The sequence below is a fragment of the Erinaceus europaeus genome, chromosome 16 (genome assembly GCF_950295315.1).
Source record: "Erinaceus europaeus chromosome 16, mEriEur2.1, whole genome shotgun sequence".
NCBI classification, from domain to species: Eukaryota; Metazoa; Chordata; class Mammalia; order Eulipotyphla; family Erinaceidae; genus Erinaceus; species Erinaceus europaeus.
Window position 1 is genome coordinate 31,947,407 of NC_080177.1, and position 23,632 is coordinate 31,971,038.

At 37.5% G+C, this 23,632-nt stretch overlaps 1 protein-coding gene across 1 annotated transcript in view; it reads right to left on the reverse strand.

Moving 5' to 3' along the window:
• The window catches only part of SYT16 (synaptotagmin 16), a 219,494-nt gene that overhangs the window by 175,892 nt on the left and 19,970 nt on the right, over window positions 1-23,632 (reverse strand). The window contains exon 2 of the mRNA XM_060174868.1: window positions 2,476-3,136. Within this exon, the coding sequence (XP_060030851.1) occupies window positions 2,476-2,992 (517 nt within the window). The 5' untranslated portion in view covers window positions 2,993-3,136. The remainder of the gene's footprint in view (window positions 1-2,475; window positions 3,137-23,632) is intronic.

A 23,632-nucleotide genomic window follows, 5' to 3' on the forward strand; every position in this document is an offset into this window, starting at 1 on the left:
GGGTGACTTAGAAAGAAAGTGAAGGCAGAACCAATGAAAAATGGGGGAATGTATAGATAGATATATAGATATATAGATAGATACAGAATCAGCTCATGTTGGTGACCTTGAGAGAGCAGTTTCCAATGGAAAAGATAGGAACTCAGAACTCTGGTGGTGGGAACTGTATGGGATTATTCCTCTATTATCTTACAATTTTGTAAATAAACATTAAATCACTAATTAAAAAAAGTAAATCCAGCATATAAAAATAGGAAAAAAATACCAGCCATGTTCTATTTACTGCATGAGTTAAAAAAAAAAAAAAGAGTTCCATTTTTTGATGGTTCAGAAGAGGTCAGCTAAGAGGCCTGCAGTGGAATTATACCCATACTATTTTATAATCTTGTAAATCATTAATACATTTTTTTTTAAAAATTTCAATCTTTTGTTGCCAAAAATTTTTCAAAGTGATAATACTGTTTCATACCTTGACGGTGGCAATATTTTTCAAACCTCATGAAACTGTACACTAAGTAGGATGGATTTTCTCTATGTAAATGATACATTTAAGAAAGAAAAATTGATTTATGTAAATCCTAGAGTCAGATTTTCTGTACTCTATATCTTTCTAAATTTAGATTTGGGTATATTCTCAAACTCTTTAAGCTTCAATTTTCTCAACTGAGAAATGAAAATAATATTGGCATCTGCATTTAGAGTTGCTAACTTCTTTTGATACTGTCTCAGAATTATCATTTGATGTCCTATTATGTACCTAAAACTGGGCTTGATGTAAAGGATACAGAAATTAGCCTTTACCATAGTTCCTTCCTTCTAGGAGGCTACAGTCTAGTGATTAAACATCATGTGAATAAACTAGTGAGCAAAATTGTCAAATTGCTATTAGACAGTTACAAATCTAAAACTGACAAAATTAAGTGTTAGGACATACTAAGACAAATTCACATTAATAACTTAAAATACAGTCCAATTTTAGCTAGAGTTTTCTAAAGCAGAAGTGTCAAGTCAAACTTCAGCAATTCTATTGGTATACCAACTATTTCTAGAATTATTTCTACTGATAATTTCAATGACTTGAGATTGCATTTATTTATAGATTGTCAGATTCAAAGAGAGTATCAGCCTACCTTATTTTAACAATTTATTCTAGCATAAAATATTACTCTAATTTTAGTACAAGTATCAAAAAACATTATAAAAACTGGGTGTCCTCTTGTGCCAAGACTTTTTTTATCTGTATAAAACAGATCTCTTTTAAAAAGATAAAGCAGAAGTAGGGCGATAGTGCAGTGGGTTAAGCGCATGTGGTGCGAAGTGCAAGGACAAGCATAAGGAGCCCCCAGCTCCCCACCTGCAGGGGGGTCGATTCACAGGCTGTGAAGCAGGTTTGCAGGAGTCTTTCTCTCCCCCTCTCTTCCCCTCCTCTCTCCATTTCTCTCTGTCCTATCTAACAATGACGACATCAATAATAACAAAATAGTAACTATAACAACAATAAAAAAACAAAGGCAACAAAAGGGAAAATAAATAAATATAAAAAAATTTTTAAAAAGCTAAAAGGAATCACTGAATATGGAAGAAAATATTATAAACTATTCCAGAAAATTATGTTCCCTCCTCCAAAAAGAAGACAATTAATGAGTTTGTCTTTCCATCACACTAAGTAGCTAATAATCTGTGTAGGCTATGTATGCAATGTAGCCATATATCATATACACACCCAAAACTTTTTTTTGCACACCATGTACCTCTGTTCCTCAATCAAATAAAATGTCTTTACTTCAGTCTTTTTAAAGTTTTACAAACATGAAAAATTCATACCAGAATATACTATAGCTACTATTAACAAAATTAATTCCATTTTCACACCATATTCATTATTCAACAATTGAAGGCCCACTACACTCTGATCTGACTGAGCTCTATAGGCAGTTTATTTTAAATGTGTCCTTTCCATTGAAGGCTAAAAGAAGACCACGCTAGTTTTATTTCAAAGATTTTCCTATCTACTGTCATCTCAATTACATCTCAGTGAAACACTGTCAGAAGTGTTCTTGGAGTGTTATCAACTAAAATTTTGCAACAAGTATGGCTTTTTGCACAGGATTTCACAGTGAATAATATACTAACATCAAGAGATTTTTTAACCTAGTGGAACAGAAACATTTTAAGAGATATTTTTAGGCATGCCATATGTATATGGGGCTTCTCAAACAGAAGTCATAGACATTTTCACCATTTCCTTTCTCAGAACTATTATTTTGGAATATGGAGTACACAAATACAAACCTTCCATAGTTTATATATTGAAAAAATCCCTAAGAACTATACTTCTCAAGAAGAAGCCAGTATACAGAAAGGCATAAAAGAAAGAACAATCAAATTCATGTGATAGCTAGAGCAAGTAAAAATAAAATAAACAGAAATGTTCTTTGGGACAAACCCAGAGAAAATAATTACTGGCCAGCTTACCTTGCTTTTTTCCATTAACGTTTTCTAGAGTACCAGAGATCTGGCTGGCAAGGCTGTGCTGAAGGCCACTCCTTTGCTTTTCAAAGTGATGCTCTTCCTCAGCAATAGAAGAAAGCACATGTGCTGGCATTTGGTCATCAAGGGACTGATTGGGCCACTGGGACTTTATAGAACATGATTCCTTTGCATGCTGGCTAAGTATGGGACGTGAACTTCGGGCAGAGTTCTGTAAATCACTATTACAACAGGAGAAATGATCCACTTCAAGAAACAAAGAATTTGTATCCTCTTCACTCCAAGCATTGCCTTGTTCTTCATCTTCAAAGTAAGTTTCCTGAATCTGATTAGCATCCTGGTCTAGCTTGTCACTCACTTTAGAGTCTTGTTTGTTTAAGTTAACCAGCAAAGCAGATAATGTATCTGCTGCTTGCTGGAGAGCTTCATAAGCCCGAGATATCCAGGAAGAGAAAGGTTGAAAGAAGTTCTGAGCATCCTGAGACGCCATGGCCAACACCATGACTATCTATATGATGGCTACAAGTCCATTTATTCAGTTTCTTCAGTGCTCTGGTGTTAATGTGCACTACAGAATAAGCATGGTGAGAAATTAAATTGGAGGTCTCTTAATGGCTGTGAATATTTCACTCTCAAAACTTCTCAGCTGAAACAAAGGAAAAAAATTACTTATGCCTGTTAAAGTTATAACCTCAAGCCCATCAACAGATTCCTACAATCAATGTCAAACAGTATTTGGGGGGGGGCAAAAAGAGAGTCATTGAAATCTTAAGCAGCTAAATAAAAAATGGCTGTGAAAGTCCAAGTGTAGGTTATTTCAAATGCCTTTCACCTCTGCAGGCATGTGCAAAACTGCCATTAGCATTAATGGGCTCTATTTATGTGGGCTAAGAGAAGTCTATTCCCCCATAGACCATACTTAACAGTGTGAAAAGGATAAATGAATCTTCATTAAGAGGCAGTTAGGCATGACATTTCAAAATACTAGAAAGGTTGGATGTTTTATCTATGAACCTACAGAATCCAGAGAGCAGGCTAATAAGCATCTCTCGGCTTTGTAACACAAAGCTTTGCCCTTTCAAAGGAAATGTGTGTCTGGAATTAAAAAGCTGTCACAAATTTAAAATAGGGTTTGATATTTTTATGCAATTTCTAGAAAAAAAACACATGTGTAACAAAGCCACTGAAAAACTGAGGGTGGTAACTGGATTATGCAGTTGAGTGGAGGCATATCTCTAGCATCTCATTATTTCTGTCTATGTGCCAACCTCCCAAAGACAGTTCCACAGACTCCACAACCTGTGGGAGTCTTGAGAGACATCAAAGAGGCAGAATAGGGCAGAAGACTCTAAAACTAAAGATGTACACACATACACACACAAACACACACACACACACACACGATTTGTATCCATGTGTATTTTATGTACATATCTTACTGCCTTTACACTGCTCATCAATAGCTCAAAATTAATGACGGATGCTCTACATAGTAGCAAGGTCTAAAGACACTATTTTCTTGTAATTTTGCCATTTCTTTTATAGCAATAGCTTTCTTTTGACTAGATTTACCAGCACTCCTCTCAGTTTCCTGAACTCAGGCTACTCCATTGTTGTATGATGGCTTACATTCTCCTAAAATTTTTCTCTTTGCTATTGGAATAACTATTCATGCATGGAATGATTCAATAAATAAATAGATATTAAGTGTCTATTAAGAGCTGGGCACAATGCCAGGTAGATGGTAACCTGATATCCCTGTTTCCATGGAACACACATTTCAATCACAGGGAAACTGAGCTCTCAGCATTTCCCCCTTATTCTGAAAATCCATATGTTCCCTTCAGGCTCTTCCTCTGATTTTCCATGGTTCCATCTCCTTCTCCTCATTTATAGCCAACAATTTTCAGAGTGACTAAAATTGTTTAACTCTACGATGTATCTCCAACACATAGGTCTATCCTTCATTCCAATCTTGTATCTCTGGTTATTGTAGCCAATAATTTTCAGACTTGTCAGAAGGACCTGACAAGTCTCTAGTAAAGAATACCAAGGCTTGGAAAGTGAACTGCAGGTGGCACAAAGCGCAAGGACCAGAGTAGGGATCCCGGTTCAAGCCCCCAACTCCCCACCTGCAGGGGAGTCGCTTCACAGGCAGTGAAGCAGGTCTGCAGGTGTCTATCTTTCTCTCCCCCTCTATCTTCCCCTCCTCTATCCATTTCTCTCTGTCCTATCCAACGACGATGATATCAATAACAACAATAATAACTAAAACAACAAGGGCAACAAAAGGGAGTAAATAAATATAGAAAAAATGAATACCAAGGCTTGGTTTGTTTAAAGAAATAGGGCTCTAATTTTGTATATTTGTAGTGGCCCAATGATTCTGTAACTCATTAATGTTTGAGAAATAGTGACCTAAGAAGTTACTTACACTTTACTATTTTATCAGTACTAGAGTAGACCAGATAGCTCACCTGGATAGTGTGTCTAATTTTTCATATACACTACCCAAGTTGGACCCTGGCTACAACCACACTGGAGGAAGCAGAAGCTTTGCCACTGTGGACTCTCCTTCTCTCCCTCTCCCTCTCTCTCTCTCTCTCTCTCTCTCTCTCTCTCTCTCTCTCTCTCTCTCCCTCCCTCCCTCCCTCCCTCCCTCTCTCCTTCTCTCCCTCTGCGCCTGTCTTTTTGTTTTAAAAAGTTGACCTAGAACACTGAAGACATAGCATACACAACAAAATCTAAAGCCCTTCTTCTTCTTCTTCTTCTTCTTCTTCTTCTTCTTCTTCTTCTTTTTCTTTTTCTTTCCTTCCTTCTTTGTTTGCTTCTTTTCCTTCTCTCTCTTCCCTTGCTAAAGGGAGAAAAGGGAGCAGATGAAGGTGTACCCAGTTAGTCACACAGTACTATGTGCAAGTACCTGGCTTCTGGCCCCCACTCCTTAGCTGTAATGGGAATGCTTTATGAGTGATGAAGCAGGTCTGCAGGTGTCTGCCTTTCTCTCTTCTTCTCTATCTCTCCCTCCCCTCTCAATTTCTCTCTGTCCTATCAAATAAAATAAGCAAAAACTACCTAATGACAGAAGAAGGACATAATGAAGAAGAGAGAAAGGGAGCCAAGCACCATTCTCGCCCCTGTGATGCCAGGGAGTGAACTCACGATCTTAAATTTCATAATTCAACTCTTTATCTATTGTGCAGATTTCTGTACTGTTTATATATACTGCTTTTCTACAGTGAGTTTTCTGTAATCTCACATAATTCTTACAGTTGCGAATTTCTCTCTTCAATACTCTATCCTTCCATTCCAAGTTCTGCTGGTTTGGGGGGTCTCTGAAGACCTTCTACTTTTATGTCTTGTATAATAATCATCATTTCCTACACACTAATTTTCTCAGTTCCCACATTTCTAGTTTGTTTCAATCTATAATCTTACCCTGCCTCAATCTAGCTTCTAGGTTTGCTTATCAGAGCCTGACCTCACAGCAGTGAACTGACTATCTCCATCCCTAAAATGGAAGGCCCACAGACAACAAAGATCAGTTTAAATACATTTTATTTGTTTATTGTCAATTATGATAGAGACAGAAAGAAGGAGGGAGAAACATGGGAAGAGAGAAAGTGAGACATCTGCAGCACTGCTTCACCACTTGTGAATCCCCACCCACAGGTGGCTTTAGCCATTGGGATCCACCTGCATGTGTTTTACTTGTTGTATCACCACCTTGGCCCTGATCATTTTTGTTCTCCGATTTAACCTCAATGTATAGAATAATGCTGAGCACAAAGTGAATTCTCAGCAAATGTGTTAATGAATGAACCCTGTTTTTAATTTATATATACAACAGTGTCTAGCATAAATATGTCCTAAATCTTGTTAAATAATGAAACACACATACCCAGATTTGTTGAAATGGTTTAAAGTTATTTTTGATAGTATAATGAGTCCTTTTTGCATTTATCCATTTCACCACCCATAGCTTTTGTTTCTTCACATATACTTTTTTTTTGCTAAAGTTAATATTCTGCAAAGTTCCCTGAAAATATCATAAGGGGTGCTTCTATCACTGTCTTTTTGATATTTGAAGACTTTTAAGGCAAAAATATGTATGTTTCTTAATACCATAATGTTCCATTTTACAGAGAAACTTGGTTTTCATATGCAATCTTTGAATTGGAGTAGAAGTTTCTTCTCCAACCTTTGAACTAATAACAACCAAGTGCTTGATCTCATATCTTAATCATCTATAATCATTTCCTCATGACAATTTTTCTAAAATATAAATTGTACAACTCCTAATTAAAACAAGAAAACTTCACTATTGTTCTCTATTAGTTATACTGCAAAATCTGAGTACTAACAAACCTTCTGTCAAAATTACTATTAATTTGGGTTTATGTAAAAATGTTTAAGATAGGGAGTTGGGCGGTAGCACAGTGGGTTAACCGCAGTTGACTCAAAGCACAAGGACCTGCATAAGGATCATGGTTCCAGCCCCCTTGCTCCTCACCTGCAGGGGAGTTGCTTCAAAAGTGTTGTCTATTCTTCTCTCCCCCTCTCTGTCATCCCCTCCTCTCTCCATTTCTCTTTGTCCTATCCAACAATGATTACAACAATAATAACTACAACATAAAACAACAAGGGAAACAAAAGGTAATAAATAAATAAATATTTTTTTAAAAAAATGTTTAAGATAATCTTAATCCCTACAACTCACTACAGTCCTCACCTGTTTCTATAATTTGTACACACCTTCATACCCTCACTCCTATCTATGTAGCTTATCTGGTCCTTGGGGTCATTTTGATTTTTAAATTATACCTTAAAGTATAAAATATACATTAAAAATTTGTGTACTATGATTTATTTATTGTGAGAAAGGACAAGAGAAGATGGAGATAGAGGACTAGATTGCTTCTCAGCTCTGACGTAACATGCCGTCAGGAATTAAACCTGTAGCCTCGGGAATCTAGATGTTCAAGTGTTAATCTTATGGACTGAGTTATAAATTACACATACTCTTTACTATGGAAAAAAAACTTTAAAAAAAAAGCATCTTTGGGCCGGGTGGTGGTGCACCTGGTTGAGCGCACATGTTACAGTGCTCAAGGGGCTAGGTTCGAGCCCCCAGTCCCCACCTGCAGGGGGAAAGCTTCATAAGTGGTGAAGTAGTGCTGTAGGTGTCTCTCTGTCTCCTTTCTCTATCTCCCCATTCCTCCAATTTCTGGCTATCTCTGTCAAATAAATACATTTTAAAAAAAAAAGCACCCTTAGGTCTTAATGTTGGAGGAATCATAGAATTCTTCTGTGAGAAGTCAATTCTTCTAATTCTTGAATCACTCACAGTGGATAAGGACTCTGTAAATGTTTGAGGAATATGTTGATAAAAGTTACTAATAAAATTTTTTGAAGTTAAGTAACACTGATCCCATCTGAAAAATGGAATTAATTCACTAGTTGACTTCTAACAATTTCTTTCTATTTAAAACCCAAGCATCTAAAAGTATGAATCAAAAAAGCATTATTTTGGCTGGATATATTCAGCAGTAAGTTGTCTTTTCAAGGACTGCTTCTGCACTTTTATCAATAAACTCTGCCAGATGGTCTCAGAAGACATAAAAAAGCCAAATTTCAGCTTCTATATGAGTGTTATTATTCCAAACATTCAAAAACAAATGGTATCTACAGATATAACCTGTAAAACTTTGCAGATAGCAACATTAGAGGAAATTCATTTTATACTAAGACAGTCTAAATACTAGAGGGCTAAGTACTGAGAGAGTGTCTCTGGCTATATCTTTGATGTCAAATTAAATTACAATTTGATTGATAGAGCATACTAAGAGTAATGCCAGACATGTGTCCTACATCTTAATTTTTTTACATGGAGACAGGGAAAGAGGGGAGAGGGAGAGGGAGAGGAAGAGGGAGAGAGATGGATCGCAGCATCAAAGGTTCCTTCAAATGTAGTGGTGGCTAGACTCAAACATCGGTCACTCACATGGCTATTTCACTGGCCCTATCCTAGTTCTTTAGGGACTTTATTATAACTAAGGAAACAACATGGCTCCTGCTGCTATAAAGAGAGAGAGAATACATGTTCCAAGATTAGATTTAAAAATGCATATAAAGCCTGTGGTAGCTAAAAAGACTCTGGGTTTGAAGCAAAATAGTTCAAGATGTTTCACTACTCTACAAAGTATGAAACAAAATAAACAAAAAAGGTGTTTGTGTTTAACATATAAGTTCCTACCACAAACATGACTGGTGAAAGCTTACAAACCCATAGAAGTTCTCAGGATAAACTATCAACCTAACAGAGAACTAGCAACAATGCATAAGTTAAAATAAAAGTCCTTAGGGCCAGGACATAGCTCACCAGCTAAAACGCACACCTTCGCATGCACATGTGGTTTAACTTCTAGCATCACATATGGGAGCATGATAGTACCAAGGGAAGCTCTATAGAGCATGGTGGAGCAGCACTGTAGTGCCTCTCACTCTCTGTCTTCCTCTCTTCCTCACTGGCCTGGGGGCAATGACATCACACATATATGAGATCCTGGCGTCACAATACAAAACAAAAATAATTAATTAGAATTAAAGTTCAAAATTACAAAGCTTATAATTTAATCAAGGTCATTTAAAATATAAAGTGAATAAAGAGTAAGCATAAAAATCACATATAGGTATAGGTAAAAACTATCAAATTCCTGAGCCACATGCCTTATCATGTATTTTTGATGATTCTCATCAAGGATAATTGGGAACAAAAGTTCATATACCCAGAATAATGCTCAGGACCCTTTAAAGGCTGCTAGTTAAATTTGTCTAATCCCATTTGTCTATCTGGCAGATGCTTGGGAGGAGGGGGATAATTGTGACCTAAGAAGAAATGCTAGTTTCTAGCACCTATGCCTTTAAAATCTGTTATTTTGGTGAAAGCATGTATTCTTATGTGATTTTTAAAGCTTATCAGCTCTTGAAGAGAATCAGACATGATCTAAGAGAAAAGAAAATGTTTCAAATAATATGGTCCTCAAATACCCAAACCCAAAATCAAAATCTGGTACAAGTTCATCTACTGAAAATGTTACCATTTAGCAGGTTTTTTTATCTCATTTTATATTTTATTAGTGGTTTAATATTAATTAACAAAATTATGAGGTAACAGGGGCATAATTCCACACCGTTCCCACCACCTTAGAAAATCAGCTCTTGTTACTCATTTCAGCAGTCTTAAAAAAAATGTAAATACTGGGTGTATTCAAATTGTCTTCGTACTAGTGTATTGTACCAATGTAAAAAACTCTGGACAGGGGGTGAGGGTTCAGGTCCTGCAAGATGATGGCATAGAGGGGGTTGTAGAAAACTGAGAAATAGGAAGTTGGGCGGTAGTGCAGCGGGTTAAGTACACGTGGCACCAAGCTCCCGGTTCGAGCCTTCAGGTCCCTACCTGCAGGGGAACCACTTCACAAGCGGTGAAGCAGGTCTACAGGTGTCTATCTTTCTCTCCCCATCTCTGTCTTCCCCTCCTCTCTCCATTTCTGTCTTATCTAACAAAGACGACATCAATAACTACAACAATAACAACTACAACAATAAAACAATAAGGGCAACAAAAGGGAATAAATATATAAATAAATAAAATATTTTTTAAGAAAGAAAACTGAGAAATGTTATACATGTACAAACTACTGTATTTTACTGTTGACTGTAAACCATTAATCCCCCTGATAAGGAAAAAATGTTTTTTCTTGCATCGTGAATTGATTTCAATATGTCATTTATAATATGTGGTTTATTTATTATTGATTTCCTAGAATGGTCATGAGGCCAATCAAGTATCTAATTCTTTGACAACTATCATGTCTTTTGGGAAAAAAAACATTTTGCATTACCTACTGCAAACAGCTAGATTTAGAAAGATGAATAATGCATGTAGTCAAAATAAGAACTATAAAATGGGCTGCAGCCCATCTCCAACACAACTCAAAAGAATCTACAGGTGTTTGCTGTTAGCAGAAAATTTGTTACGTGGGTAGGGGTATATGCTATTGAAGTGTAATATCTTCTGTAGCACTTGTCCAATATGTGTTCTAAATGCTGGCATTTTGAAATATAAAATGATGACTACTGAACTCTTTATAGCAACAGTACAAATACAATACAGTCATAATGCCATTTCTGGGTGTAAATCAAAGGCAGCCCTATAGGCATTTACCCTTGGGCCTCCAAGAAGGGAGAAATTGAATGTAAAGCACAATGTTAGACTAACCTACAACCCAAATATATTCTCATATAGACATAGAAAAATGAGGCAATGGACAAACATGAAAAAAATGCTCCAAATTATTGACTGTCAGAGAAATGCAAATAAAGGGGGTCAGGTATAGCGGGTTAAGTGCACATGGTGCAAAGCACACAGACTGGCATAAGGATCTTGGTTCAAGCCCCTAGTTCCCCACCTGCACGGAGGTCACTTCACAGGCAGGACTGCAGGTGTCTATCTGTCTCTCCACCTCTCTGTCTTACCCTCCTCTCTCAATTTCTCTCTGTCCTGTCCGACAACAACAACAACAATGGCAACAGTAACAACAACAACAAGGGCAACAAAAAATGGGTGGGAAATGGCCTCCAGGAGCAGTGGATTCATAGTGCAGGTACCAAGCCCCAGCAATAACCCTGCAGGCAAAAAAAAAATTTAAAAATTAAAAGAAAACAAATACAAATAAAAAAATAAGATACCACTTCACTCCTATAAGACTGTCATACATCAGAAAAAATAATAACAACAAATGCTGGAGAGGTTGTTGGGATAAAGGAACCCTCTGGCACTACTGGTAGGAATGTAAATTAGTCCAACCCAGGTGGAGAGTAGTGTGGAGAACTCTCAGAAGGCTAGAAATGGACCTGCCCTATGACGCTGCAATTGCTCTCCTGGGGATATATCCTAAGGTACCAAACACACCCATCCAAAAATATTTGTGTATACCTATGTTCATAGCAGCACAATTTGTCATAGTCAAAACCTGGAAGCAACCCAGGTCTACAACAACAGATGAGTGAGTGAACAAGTTATGGTATATATGCACAATAGAATACTACTCAGCTATTCAAAAAGGTAATTTCACTGTTTTTAGCCCATCTTGGATGGAGCTTGAAGGAATCATGTTGAGTGAAATAAGTCATAAGCAGAAAGATGAATATGAGATGATGTCACTCACAGGCAGAAGTTGAAAAGTCAGATCAGAAGAGAAAACACTAAGCAGAACATGGGCTAGAGTTGGTGTACTGCACCAAAGTAAAAGGCTCTGGGGTGGGTTGGTGGGGGAAGGTTCAGGTCCTTGAATAGGATGGCAGAGGACCTAGTGGGGGTATACTGTTATGTGGAAAACTGGGAAATGTTATGCATCTAGAAACTATTGTATTTACTGTTGAGAAAAATAAAATAAAACTCTGCCAAATATATTAAAAAAGGAAAAGAAAATTGAGGCAATGTGAAGAAAAGAAGTAACAATGCCTTCAGAATTACACAAAACACAGCATCAGTGTTGGATCTTCCCTAAGTTATTCTATACCACAAGCCAAAACATGTTACCTGAGTGCAAGTAAAGGCACTTATCTGTTTGTGTTTTTTTTGATGTGAATTATATATATATTTTTTTAATTTTTTATTTAAGAAAGGATTTACGAACAAAATCATAAGGTAGGAGGGGTACAACTCCACACAATTCCCACCACCCAATCTCATTAACCCACCCACTCCCATGATAGCTTTCCCATTCTCTAGCCCTCTGGGAGCATGGACCCAGGGTCATTGAGGGTTGCAGAAGGTAGAAGGTCTGGCTTCTGTAATTGCTTCCCCGATGAACATGGGCGTTGACTGGTCGGTCCATACTCCCAGTCTGCCTCTCTCTTTCCCTAGTAAGGTGTGTCTCTGGGGAAGCTGAGCTCCAGGACACATTGGTGGGGTCTTCAATCCAGGGAAGCCTGGCCAGCATCCTGGTGGCATCTGGAACCTGGTGATTGAAAAGAGAGTTAACATACGAAGCCAAACAAATTGTTGAGCAATCATGGATCCCAAGCTTGGAATAGTGGAGAGGAAGTGTGAGGGAGGTACTCACTGCAAACTCTAGTGTACTTCTGCTTTCAGGTATATATTTTGCAGTAATTTATGGATACGTGTGAACATAAGCTCTCTCTCACAAAAACTGGTGTATATCTAGGTTTTGGGACTTTGTTAGAAGGTGAACCACCTGAGATGAAATTAGAGTGTACTATAAAAGGAAAGGTCTCACCCGAGTAATGAAGCTGAAGGGTTGTCATTCCACACGTGAAGTCTCCGGACACAGTCTGAGGTGAAGCATGTTGAGGTGGCAGTCGTTGCTTTGGTTAGGTTGTGATCGATGGATGCAATATTATTTGGTATGGATTGGGAGACACATACGGGAAAGTGGGCCCTATCCAAGGGTTCCAGGACTGGGGGAAGTAGGGGCTCTATAGTGGAGATGTGAGATTCCTGCTGTCTTAGGGTTCAAAAAGACATTATCTGTTAATTGGGTTAACTTTGAAAAGTCCTTTTGTTATGGTTTGCTGTACAGTATCCAGTATCTTGTATATAGCTGTGCTATTGGATGCTTCTAATCTACTTGGTCTAGGCTTTTGAGAGAGTCCGCATATCAAATACACAGCCTATATATTAAAAAGATTCAGTGTGTTTTGAGAAACGTTGAGACGTACAACTGATTTTCCCCCTCTCATATTAATTAACTACTGATTTATATGTCTACATTTTGCTAGGAGTGTACAGAAACACCATTCCCACCACCAAAAGACTGTGACCCATCCCTCCCACCCACTCCCACACCCCACTGTCCCAGGAAGCTGCATGTCTACCCCTCACCACAGGGTTTTTACTTTAGTGCCCTACTTACAATTTGATCAGGTCCTGCTTTTAGTTTCCCTTTCAGATGTTCTTACTCAACTTCTGTTGATGAGTGGGATCATCCCATACTCATCTTTATCTTTCTGACTTAGTTCACTTAACATAATTCCTTCTAGCTCTGTCCAAGATGGGTCAGAGAAGGTGGGTTCATTGTTCTCCATAACAGCATAGTATTCCATTGTGTATATATACCACAGCTATCTCAGCCACTCATCTGTTGTTGGGCATCTGGGTTGCTTCCATGTTTAGCTATCATGAATTGTGCTGCTATGAACATAGGAGAACAAACCTCTTTTTGGTTGGGTGTTATGGAGTCCTTGGGGTACATATCCAGGAGAGGAATTACTGGGTCATACGGAAGGTCCATGTCTAGCCTTATGAGAGTTCTCCAGACTGCTCTCCACAGAGGCTGTACCAATTTACATTCCCACCAGCAATGTAAAAGGATTCCTCTGTCCCCACATCCTCTCCAGCATTTGTATGCCATTCTTACAGGAGTGAGGTAGTATCTTAGTGTTTTCTTAATTTGCATTTCTCTGACAATCAGTGACCTAGAGCAGTTTTTCATATGTTTGTTAGCCTTTTGGATCTCCTCTGAGGTGAATGTTTTGTTCATATCCTCTGCCCATTTTTGGATAGGGTCATTTGCTTTTCTGCGGCTAAGTTTGCTGAGCTCTTTATATATTTTGGTGATTAGTTTCTAGTCTGATGTATGGCATGTGAAGATCTTCTCCCATTCTGTGAGGGGTCTCTCTGTTTAACAGTTTCTTTGGATGTGCAGAAGCTTTTCAATTTGATGTAGTGACATTGGTTTGTTTCTGCTTTAGTCTTCCTTGCAATTGGGTTTGATTCATCAAAGATGTCCTTGAGGTGTATGTGGGAAAGTGTTTTACCAATGTTTTCCTCTAAGTATTTGATTGTTTCTGGTCTGACATCTAGGTCTTTGATCCATTTGGAGTTGATTTGTTTCTGGTGAGATAAAGTGGTTCAATTTCATTCTTCTGCAAGTTTCAACCCAGTTTTCCCAGCACCATTTATTAAAGAGAGCCTCCTTTTTCCATTTAATCCTTTGGGACCCCTTATCAAAGATTAGATGCCCATAGTTGTTGGGATTTATTTCTGGGCTTTCAATTCTGTTCCACTGGTCTGTGTGCCTATTTTTGTTCCAGAACCATGCTGTTTTGATGATGATGGCTTTATAATATAGTTTAAGGTCTGGGAGTGTGATGCTTCCATTTCTGTTTCTTTTCCTCAAGATGGTTTTGACAATTCTAGGTGTTTTCAGGTTCCAGATAAATGATTGTAGTGTTTGTTCTATTCTCTTAAAGAAGCTTGGTGGAACTTTGATGGGTATTGCATTAAATTTGTATATGGCTCTGGGGAGAATATTCATTTTGATGATATTTATTCTTCCAATCCATGAGCATGGGATATCTTTCCATTTCTTGGTATCAGTTTCTATTTCCTTGAGTAGCGACTCATAGTTTTCAGCATACAAGTCTTTCCCTTCTTTGGTCAACTTTATTCCTAGGTATTTGATTGATTTTGCCAAAACAGTAAATGGGAGTGATTTCTGGATGTCTTCTTCTTCAGATTTAGTGTTTGCATAAAGAAATGCCACTGATTTTTGTACATTGATTTTGTAGCCTGATACCTTGCTATATTGCCTAATAACTTCCAGTAATTTTCTACTGGATGCTTTAGGTCTTTCTATGTATACTATCATATCATCTGCAAATAGTGAGAGCTTGACTTCTTCCCTTCCAATCTCTATTCCTTTGATTTCTTTCTCTTGCCTGATTCCTATGGCAAGAACTTCCAATACTATGTTGAAGAGTAACGGTGACAGTGGACAGCCCTGTCTAGTCCCCGATCTGAGGGGGAATGCTTTCAGCTTCTGTCCATTGAGTATGATGTTGGCTGTAGGTTTGCTATATATAGACTCCACTATCTTGAAGAATTTCCCATCTATTCCCATTTTTTGTAGAGTTTTGAGCATGAATGGGTGTTGGATTTTGTCAAAGGCTTTCTCTGCATCTATTGAGATAATCATGTGGTTTTTGGCTTTGCTTTTATTGATGTGGTGAATGACATTGATTGACTTACGGATGTTGAACTAGCCTTGCATTCCTGGGTTGAATCCCACTTGGTCATGATGAACAACCTTTTTGATATGTTGCTGTATCCGGTTGGCCAAGATCTTGTTTAATATTTTGGCATCTATGTTCATCAGAGATATTGGTCTGTAGTTTTCCTTTTTTGTTCTGTCCCTATCAGCTTTTGGTATCAGGGTGATGTTGGCTTCATAGAAGTTGGAAGGGAGTATTCCTGTTTCTTCAATCTTATGGAACAGCATAAGAAGTATGGGTATTAACTTTTTCTTGAAAGTTTTGTAGAATTCGTTTGTGAAGCCATCTGGTCCAGGACTTTTGTTGTTGGGGAGATTTAATAACGGTTTCAATTTCTTTGTCTGTGATTGGTGCATTTAGATTTTGTAGTTCTTCTTGGTTCAGGTTTGGAAGTGCATAGGTTTCTAGGAATTGTTCCATTTCTTCCAGATTCTCTAGCTTGGTGGTATATAGTTCTTTATAGAAGTTTCACAGGATTCTCTGGATTTCTGTGGTGTCAGTTGTGATATCTCCCCCATCGTTTACAATTCTATTAATTTGAGTCTTCTCTCTTTTTTGTTTGGTGAGTCTGGCTAGGGGTTTGTCAATTTTGTTTAATCTTTCAAAGAACCAACATTTGGCTTCATTGATCTTTTGTATGGTTCTTTTATTTTCGTTGTTGTTTATTTCTGCTCGAACTTTAGTGATTTCTGTCCTTCTGGTTGCTTTAGGGTTCCTTTGTTCCTCTTCCTCTTAGTCCTTGAGGTGTGCAGTAATGTCGTTCATTTGAGCTTCTTCTTGGTGTTTAATATGTGATTGTATGGCTATAAGTTTCCCTCTCAGTACTGCTTTAGCTGTGTCCCAAATATTTTGATAGGTTGTATCTTCATTTTCATTAGTTTCCAGGAACATTGAATTTCCTGCTTGAGTGAGTCTATGACCCAGTGGTTCTTAAGGAGCATGTTGTTTAGTTTCCAAATTCTGTGTCTTTTAATAATTTTCTGTTTGTTGTTAAATGTTTGTTTTACTCCACTGTGGTCTGAGAAGATACTTGGGATGATTTCAATGCTCTTGAATTTACTGATGCTGTCTTTGTGGCCTAACATGTGGTCTATCCTTAAGTATGTGTTATGTGGATTTGAAAAGAAGGTGTATTCCAGTTTTTTGTGGTGGAGGAGTCTGAAAATGTCCAAGAGGTCTAGTCTGTCGATCTCTTCATTCAATTCTCTTGTATCTTTATTGGTTCTCTGCTTTGTTGATCTGTCTAAGTGTGAGAGTGGGGTATTGAAGTCTCCCACTATTATTGTATTACTATTGATGTATTTTTGAAATTCTTTCAGTAGATGCTTAATGTATTTAGATGGTCCCTTGTTAGGTGCATAGATGTTAATAATTGTTAAGTCTTCTTGGCTGATTGATCCTCTAATCATTATGTAATGTCCTTGCCTATCTTTTCCTACTTTATTTAATTTAAAATCTATCGTGTCTGAGATGAGAATGGCTGTTCCTGCCCTTTTTTGTGGTCCGTTAGCCTGTATGATAGTTTTCCATCCTTTCACTTTAAGTCTGTGTTTATCTTGTTGTGACAGATGGGATTCTTGAAAGCAGCATATGGTTGGGTTATGTTTTCTGATCCATCCCCCCACCCTCTGCCTTTTGATGGGTGAGTTTAAGCCATTGACATTTATTGATATTATGGATTTAATTTATTGTAGTGCCATTGTTCTAAAAAAAATGTTTGCTGTGATATATTGGAAGTATTATAGTAATGTTCTTGTTTATAAGAGGTCTTTTAGTACCTCTTTCAGGGCTGCCTTGGTGATGGTTGCCTCCTTTAACTGTTCTTTATCTAAGAAGGTTTTGATCCCTCCATCTAGTTTGAATGAAAGTCTAGCAGGATATATTATCCTTGGTTGAAACCCTTTTTCATTCAAGGCTCGACAGATATCTTGCCACTCCCTTCTGGCTTTTAGAGTTTGCGTGGAGAAGTCTGCATATAATCTTATGGGTTTTTCCTTGTATGTGACTTTTTGTTTCTCTCCTGCAGCCTTTAGGATCCTTTCTTTATCCTTACTTCTTCTCATTGTGACTATGATGTGTCTTGGTGTATTCAGGTCTGGGTTGATTCTGTTTGGTACTCTCTGGGCCTCTTGAATCTTGACATCCTTTCTGTTACTCAGGTCTGGGAAGTTTTCTTCTATAATTTCCTCTAGAATGTTGGCTTCCCCTTCCTCTCTTCTTCCTCTGGCAGGCCAATTATGTGAATGTTACTTCTTTTGAGATCATCCCATATGTCTCTGCTGTTGTTTTCAGTGTCTCTCAATCTCTTTTTAAGCTCTTTCACCTCTTTCTTAGTTTTCTCTAACTCATCCTCTGTCTGACTAATTCTGTTTTCTGCTTCTGTTAGTCTGCTTTCCCTTGCCTCAGCTTCTTTCTTCATTACAGCTATTTCAGCTTTCAGTTCTCTAATTGCCTCAAGATAATCAGTATTTTCCTTGGGGGTCTCAACTGTTGTTTCCCTAATACTGCCATTCCTTTCCTCCAATGTTGTTTTCATTTCTGTGGTTAATAAGTTTATTGTTGCTTGCATACTTTTCTTATCTATGGTTACTTCTGGCTGATTTGTAGTTTCTTCTCGGCTCTTGTCTTCATTCATTGGAGTAGCAGTTTTATTTGTTTTTGATATACCCTTTTTTTATTTATGTGTTTCTTTTTTTTATGCTCTGTTGTTCCTCAGTTGTTGTGTCTTGAGTACAAGTAATACTGTACTAATACCTTTATGACAATTGCACTCACCAACCTCAGGAATTACAGTAGGAACTGAAGTAAGTATTGAAGTAGTTTAATCCTTACCTGTGAGCCAAACAATATCTCCAATCCGTGAAAAAATAGTAACCAAATCCCAGTGAGGAAAGAGAAAAGAAAGAAAGGATAGCAAGAATAGACAGTTATGCAAATCTACTATCCACTGTATATTCTAGGGGTAACAAGAGGGGAAAGGGAACTAGAGCAGAGATACACACATAGAGAGTCCACTCTGAGTCAGATTTCTTCCCCAAAATAATTCACAAATTCAAAAAGGCAAATAAGAAGGAATAAGTGTATGACAAGATTAAAAAAAAAGAGAGAGACAAGAGAGAGAAAAGGTAGAAGATAAGAAAAAGAGTTGTAATTAAAGAGCAGTGAAAGGAAATTCCCATATGTGTATCAGTGAATTCAAAAAAGCACCCTGTTTGGTGGTGTGGGGAATCTTGCTAGGAGCTGGTCCCCAGGGACTGCTTGGGGGGGGGTGGCAGGAAGGAGGTATGCTTGAAAATTAAAAGGAAGAAAAAAGAATTTTTCCCCCTTTTTTCTCTACTCTAATTTTTAACCCAAATTAAGTTATAGTTACCTCTTTGGTGTCACCGCTAGGACCCCTTATTGGCTGTCCTGCTAAAGGCAGAAAATCCTACTGTTTCCAGGAGATGTGTTTGGAGCTCAGCGGCTAGCAGCTTCTCAGTCTGCCATCTTCCGGGAAACCTACCCCTCCAGACTTTTTTAAAGGATTTCTCGAAAATGAAAACTAGCTCCATGTCTTTTGATCCAATGAGAGCTGTACTCAAGAAGTCCTTGGATCTGCCCTCAGGGTCACAGTGGTCCCCAGAGACTCTCAAGAGAAAGCCCCCGAGCTACAGTGCTCCCTCCCGGTCCTCTGCCGGCCGCCCAGCAGTGCTCTGCAACCGGCCGGCACTTATCTGTTAAGACTAAGAGTTTACTACCCTATTCCTTGCATTTCACTATGGAAATCAAATTATTCAGTATATTTAAGTACCTAGAACAGAATCTAGATCATAACAGATGCTCAATATCAAGTATTCATCACTAAACCAAAATGTGTGACATTTTAAAGTAAAAAAAAAAAAAAATCTTTAAACTGATGGTCTTCTCCTCTGTCATTAAAACTAATATTTATGGAGAGTGGGGCAGTAGCGCAGTAGATTAAGCTTATGTGGTGCAAAGCGCAAGGACAGGGTAAAGATCCTGGTTCGAAACCCCGCTCCCCACCTGCAGCGGAGTCCCAGCAAAGACAGTGAAGTTGGTCTGCAGGTGTGTTTCCCCCTCTCTGTCTTCCCCTCCTCTCTCCATTTCTCTTCGTCCTATTTAACAATGACAGCACCAATAACAATAATAACCTCAACAACAATAAAAAACAAGGGCAACAAAAGGGAAAACAAATATTAAAAAATTTTAAAAACTAATATTTAGAGAGTTGGGCAGTAGCACAGCGGGTTAAGCGCATGTGGCGGCAAAGCTCAAGGACCCGAGTAAGGATCCTGGTTCCAGCCCCCAGCTCCCCACCTGCAGGGGAGTTGCTTCACAAGCGGTGAAGCAGGTCTGCAGGTGTCTTTCTCATCCCTCTATGTCTTCCCCTCCACTCTCCATTTCTCTCTGTCCTATCCAACAACGATGACATTACTAACTACAACAATAAAAAAACAAGGGCAACAAAAGGGAATAAATAAATAATTTAAAAAGAAGTTAAAAAACCCTAATATTTACCAAACACTTTGCAGTATATAATACTTTCTGACAATTTAAATGAATAATATCTTTGTGGGAGATATTAACCTTTCTATTTTACAGTTAAAAAATGAGGTTCAGAAAGGGTAAGCAATTTGACCCAAGGCTCATACCTATGAAAGACAGTCGAGTTGCTCTTCCAATTCTCCTTTGTTGAATTTCAAAATTATTGATTTAAATACTGTTCCAAGTCTTCACAAAATGTTAACAAGACAGTGAAGTCATTAGTGATCAAAATGTGGAGTTATATGCCTAATGACTGACAAGGATAAGTTCAAATCCAGGTTTGTCTGACCCCAATGTCTATTCTTGCTGTGTTTCCACTCTACCAGTTGCCTATTTTATTTATGACACTCTGATTTAAAAAATTAAAACTGTTGCAATTACTTTTCCAAAATAAGTGTAATAGTGTAAAAAATATTTTAACTGATATTTAGTCAAGGAAAGCAGATTTTAAAATGTGTTTTCCAAACTATTTCCAACAGATGGCTTTTGCATTTAAACATGATGAGTCCAAAAAGACTAGTGGTGGACAGATGAGTTCTGAGTTGTTAAAGTTTGGTTTGCTGTCTTATGCCACCAGGATTATTTCTGAGGCTTGCTGCCTGTATAATAATTCCACCATTCCCAATGGCCTTTTTTTTTTTAAATAAAGAGTGAGATACAGAAAGAGGAGAAAGATATAGGAGACGGCTGCAGCACTGTTCCACTGCCCATGAAGCTTTTCTCCTGCAGGTGGGGATAAGGTGCTTGGCGCTGGGTGCTTCTACAGGGTAGCATGTACATTCTACCAAGTAAGCCATCACACAGACCCAATTACTCAAAGTTTTGCTATTAGTACAATATCGCCTTTTAAATATTATCCAAATTTTTAAAAACTCAAGTATTTTGGAGTATCTACTGTACATCCAAAGCAGAGATTTAAACTTACTACATAAATACTCAGCAGTTATATAAATACAGAAGGTTTTCAGATACTCCAGACTGACTTATTTAATGACACAGTTTTCTTAAGAGACAATAAGTGCCCTTTTACAGTAACTCATTTTCAAATTCACTTATAATATTTGTGTAAAGAATTTAGGAATGGATCATATCTATTTTTTTAATTCTAAAGACTCAACGTAAATGAGGAAAAATTTGATTTGGCATCATTCTGATTAAAATGAACATACCAGACTCCTAAGAGTTCACCTATGTTCCAGGACCATCAGCACTTATAAATTGATCCCAACTAAAGGAGACCCTGAAAGCCCCACTAACATCCATAGAATGAAAGGATATAACTAGAAAGGAATGTAGTAAAGTTAAGAAGGCAAAATTTGCACACATTTGACAGGAATTACTTCCAGACCAAGAAATCTGCCAGACTACTGATTTTTGTCCAAGTAGAAGATACAGAAATATTATCTGTATCACTTGAAAATGCACTCTACTCAAAAACAAAAGGGAAAGTGTAGCTCTAAGGCAATTACAACCTTCTGAAGATAAACAAACAATATTATAAATATCTGTAATCATTAGTGTTCATTAATTTTTATTAGTTGTAGATGGTACATTAGCTTTATAAAGTTGTTTAAAAATAGGGAATAAAAACAATAAAAACCCAGATACACAACTTTGATTATTTTATACCCTTCTATCATTTTTATTATAATTTTCATAGAATTGGATCACATTATGTAGGAACCTAATATTTATCTTTAACAACTCTTTGTCATTTAGCTATAATCTATCATTTAGGCTTACCCCTTCTTCATTATAAGTCACTCTCAAATATATCTGCCTCTTTCCACTTAAAGGAAGTATTTGAATTCAAGTCACCATTATTTCCTTCCCAAATCACTTCAACAGCCTCTGAAGTCATGTCCTCACCTTGACTCCTACTGTTTCCACTCAACAGCTTTCAGTGGATAGAAGTGAACTTTCAGTAGTGAAACTAATATAGCACATACAAATGTTGATTTATAATGATGCACACCTAAAACTTTAAAATACTTCATAGGACATAGAAAGTCATCAGTGACTACATTCCTCCTTGCCTCTATCTGCTTTCAACTTTTAGAATCTCACCTCATTCCTATCAGCATTTTATCCCACCAGAACCCTCCCTCTCTGAGAAAGCATTCTCACCTCCATGTTTTCTTGTTTTTTATTGCTTTTTTATATTTATTTATTTATTTTCCCTTTTGTTGCCCTTGTTGTTTTTTATTGTTGTTGTAGTTATTGTTATTGTTATTGATGTCATCGTTGTTAAATAGTACAGAGAGAAATGGAGAGAGGAGGGGAAGACAAAGAGAGAGAAAGATAGACACCTGCAGACCTGCTTCACAACCTGTGAAGCGACTCCCCTGCAGGTGGGGAACCTGGGGCTCGAACTGGGATCTTCATGCTGGTCCTTGTGCTTCGCACCACATGCACTTAATCCACTGTACTGCTGCCCGACTCCATGTTTTCTTTGTCTCCCAATACCCATTCCTCTCTTTAAAAGTCTCAGTTTACATTTTGTTTTTCAGGATGATTTGACTGATAACCACCCCCCCCCATAGTTCAGGCCATTTCATAGTACCTCTAACTTTCTAATTAGCACTTACTGTAATTGTAGCTTAGTAGTGACTGTAATTTTTGTCTTACATCTGGCTTTCCACTGAACTAGAAGCTCCATAGATCACATAGCAGATTAGCATTTGCATTCTCTGTTGCCAGAATTTAATTGAGTTACTACCATATAAAGGTACTCAGTACTTTTACATACTATATCCTACTCCTTTCATTTCAATATTTCCATGAATTTTGTATATTTCCATGGTGAATTTTTACATGATTTAATGGCTTAATATTGACGAACACAATTTCAGTTAGAGCCAAAAAACACTTTCTTAAATTTAAATTTGTGTGGGGCCAGAGCGTACATCTGGTTAAGTGCACATATTATAATGCGCCAGGACCCAGGTTTGAGTCCCCAGTCCCCATCTGCAGAGGGAAAGCTTCATAGGTTGTGAAGCAGTACTGCAGGTGTCTCTCTGTCTCTCTCTTCCTCTCTATCTAACCCTTCCCTCTCGAATCCTGGCTGTCTTTATCCAATAAATAAATAAAAATAATAAAAAATTAAATTTGTATATGTACAATTGTTTATAATAACTTGTTACACTTGACGTGTTTAGGAAAATATGCAGTAGTCTCCATCAGAATATGAATATAGTTTAAAACATAAAAAATAAATAAATAAACAAAAAAGAACATAGTTAATCTAGACATTATAAATCTGAGTTTTACCAGAACTTTGACAGAAAACTGCTAAAACTGACTTCTAGATTTTCTATCAAAATAAAGCATAGATGCCCAGTTGGTTAAACAAAATAACAATCATTAAAACACTTCAAGAAACTATTCATCTTAAAATTGTTGTTTTCTTTTCAAGAGGTTAGATTAGCTGTCTAAGCTCTTTTCTAAAATTCCTAGGTAGTGCTGGTGCTCCTGGTTCATTGACATACTATGAACAGCAAAGTTTTATTGCAGCATGAGT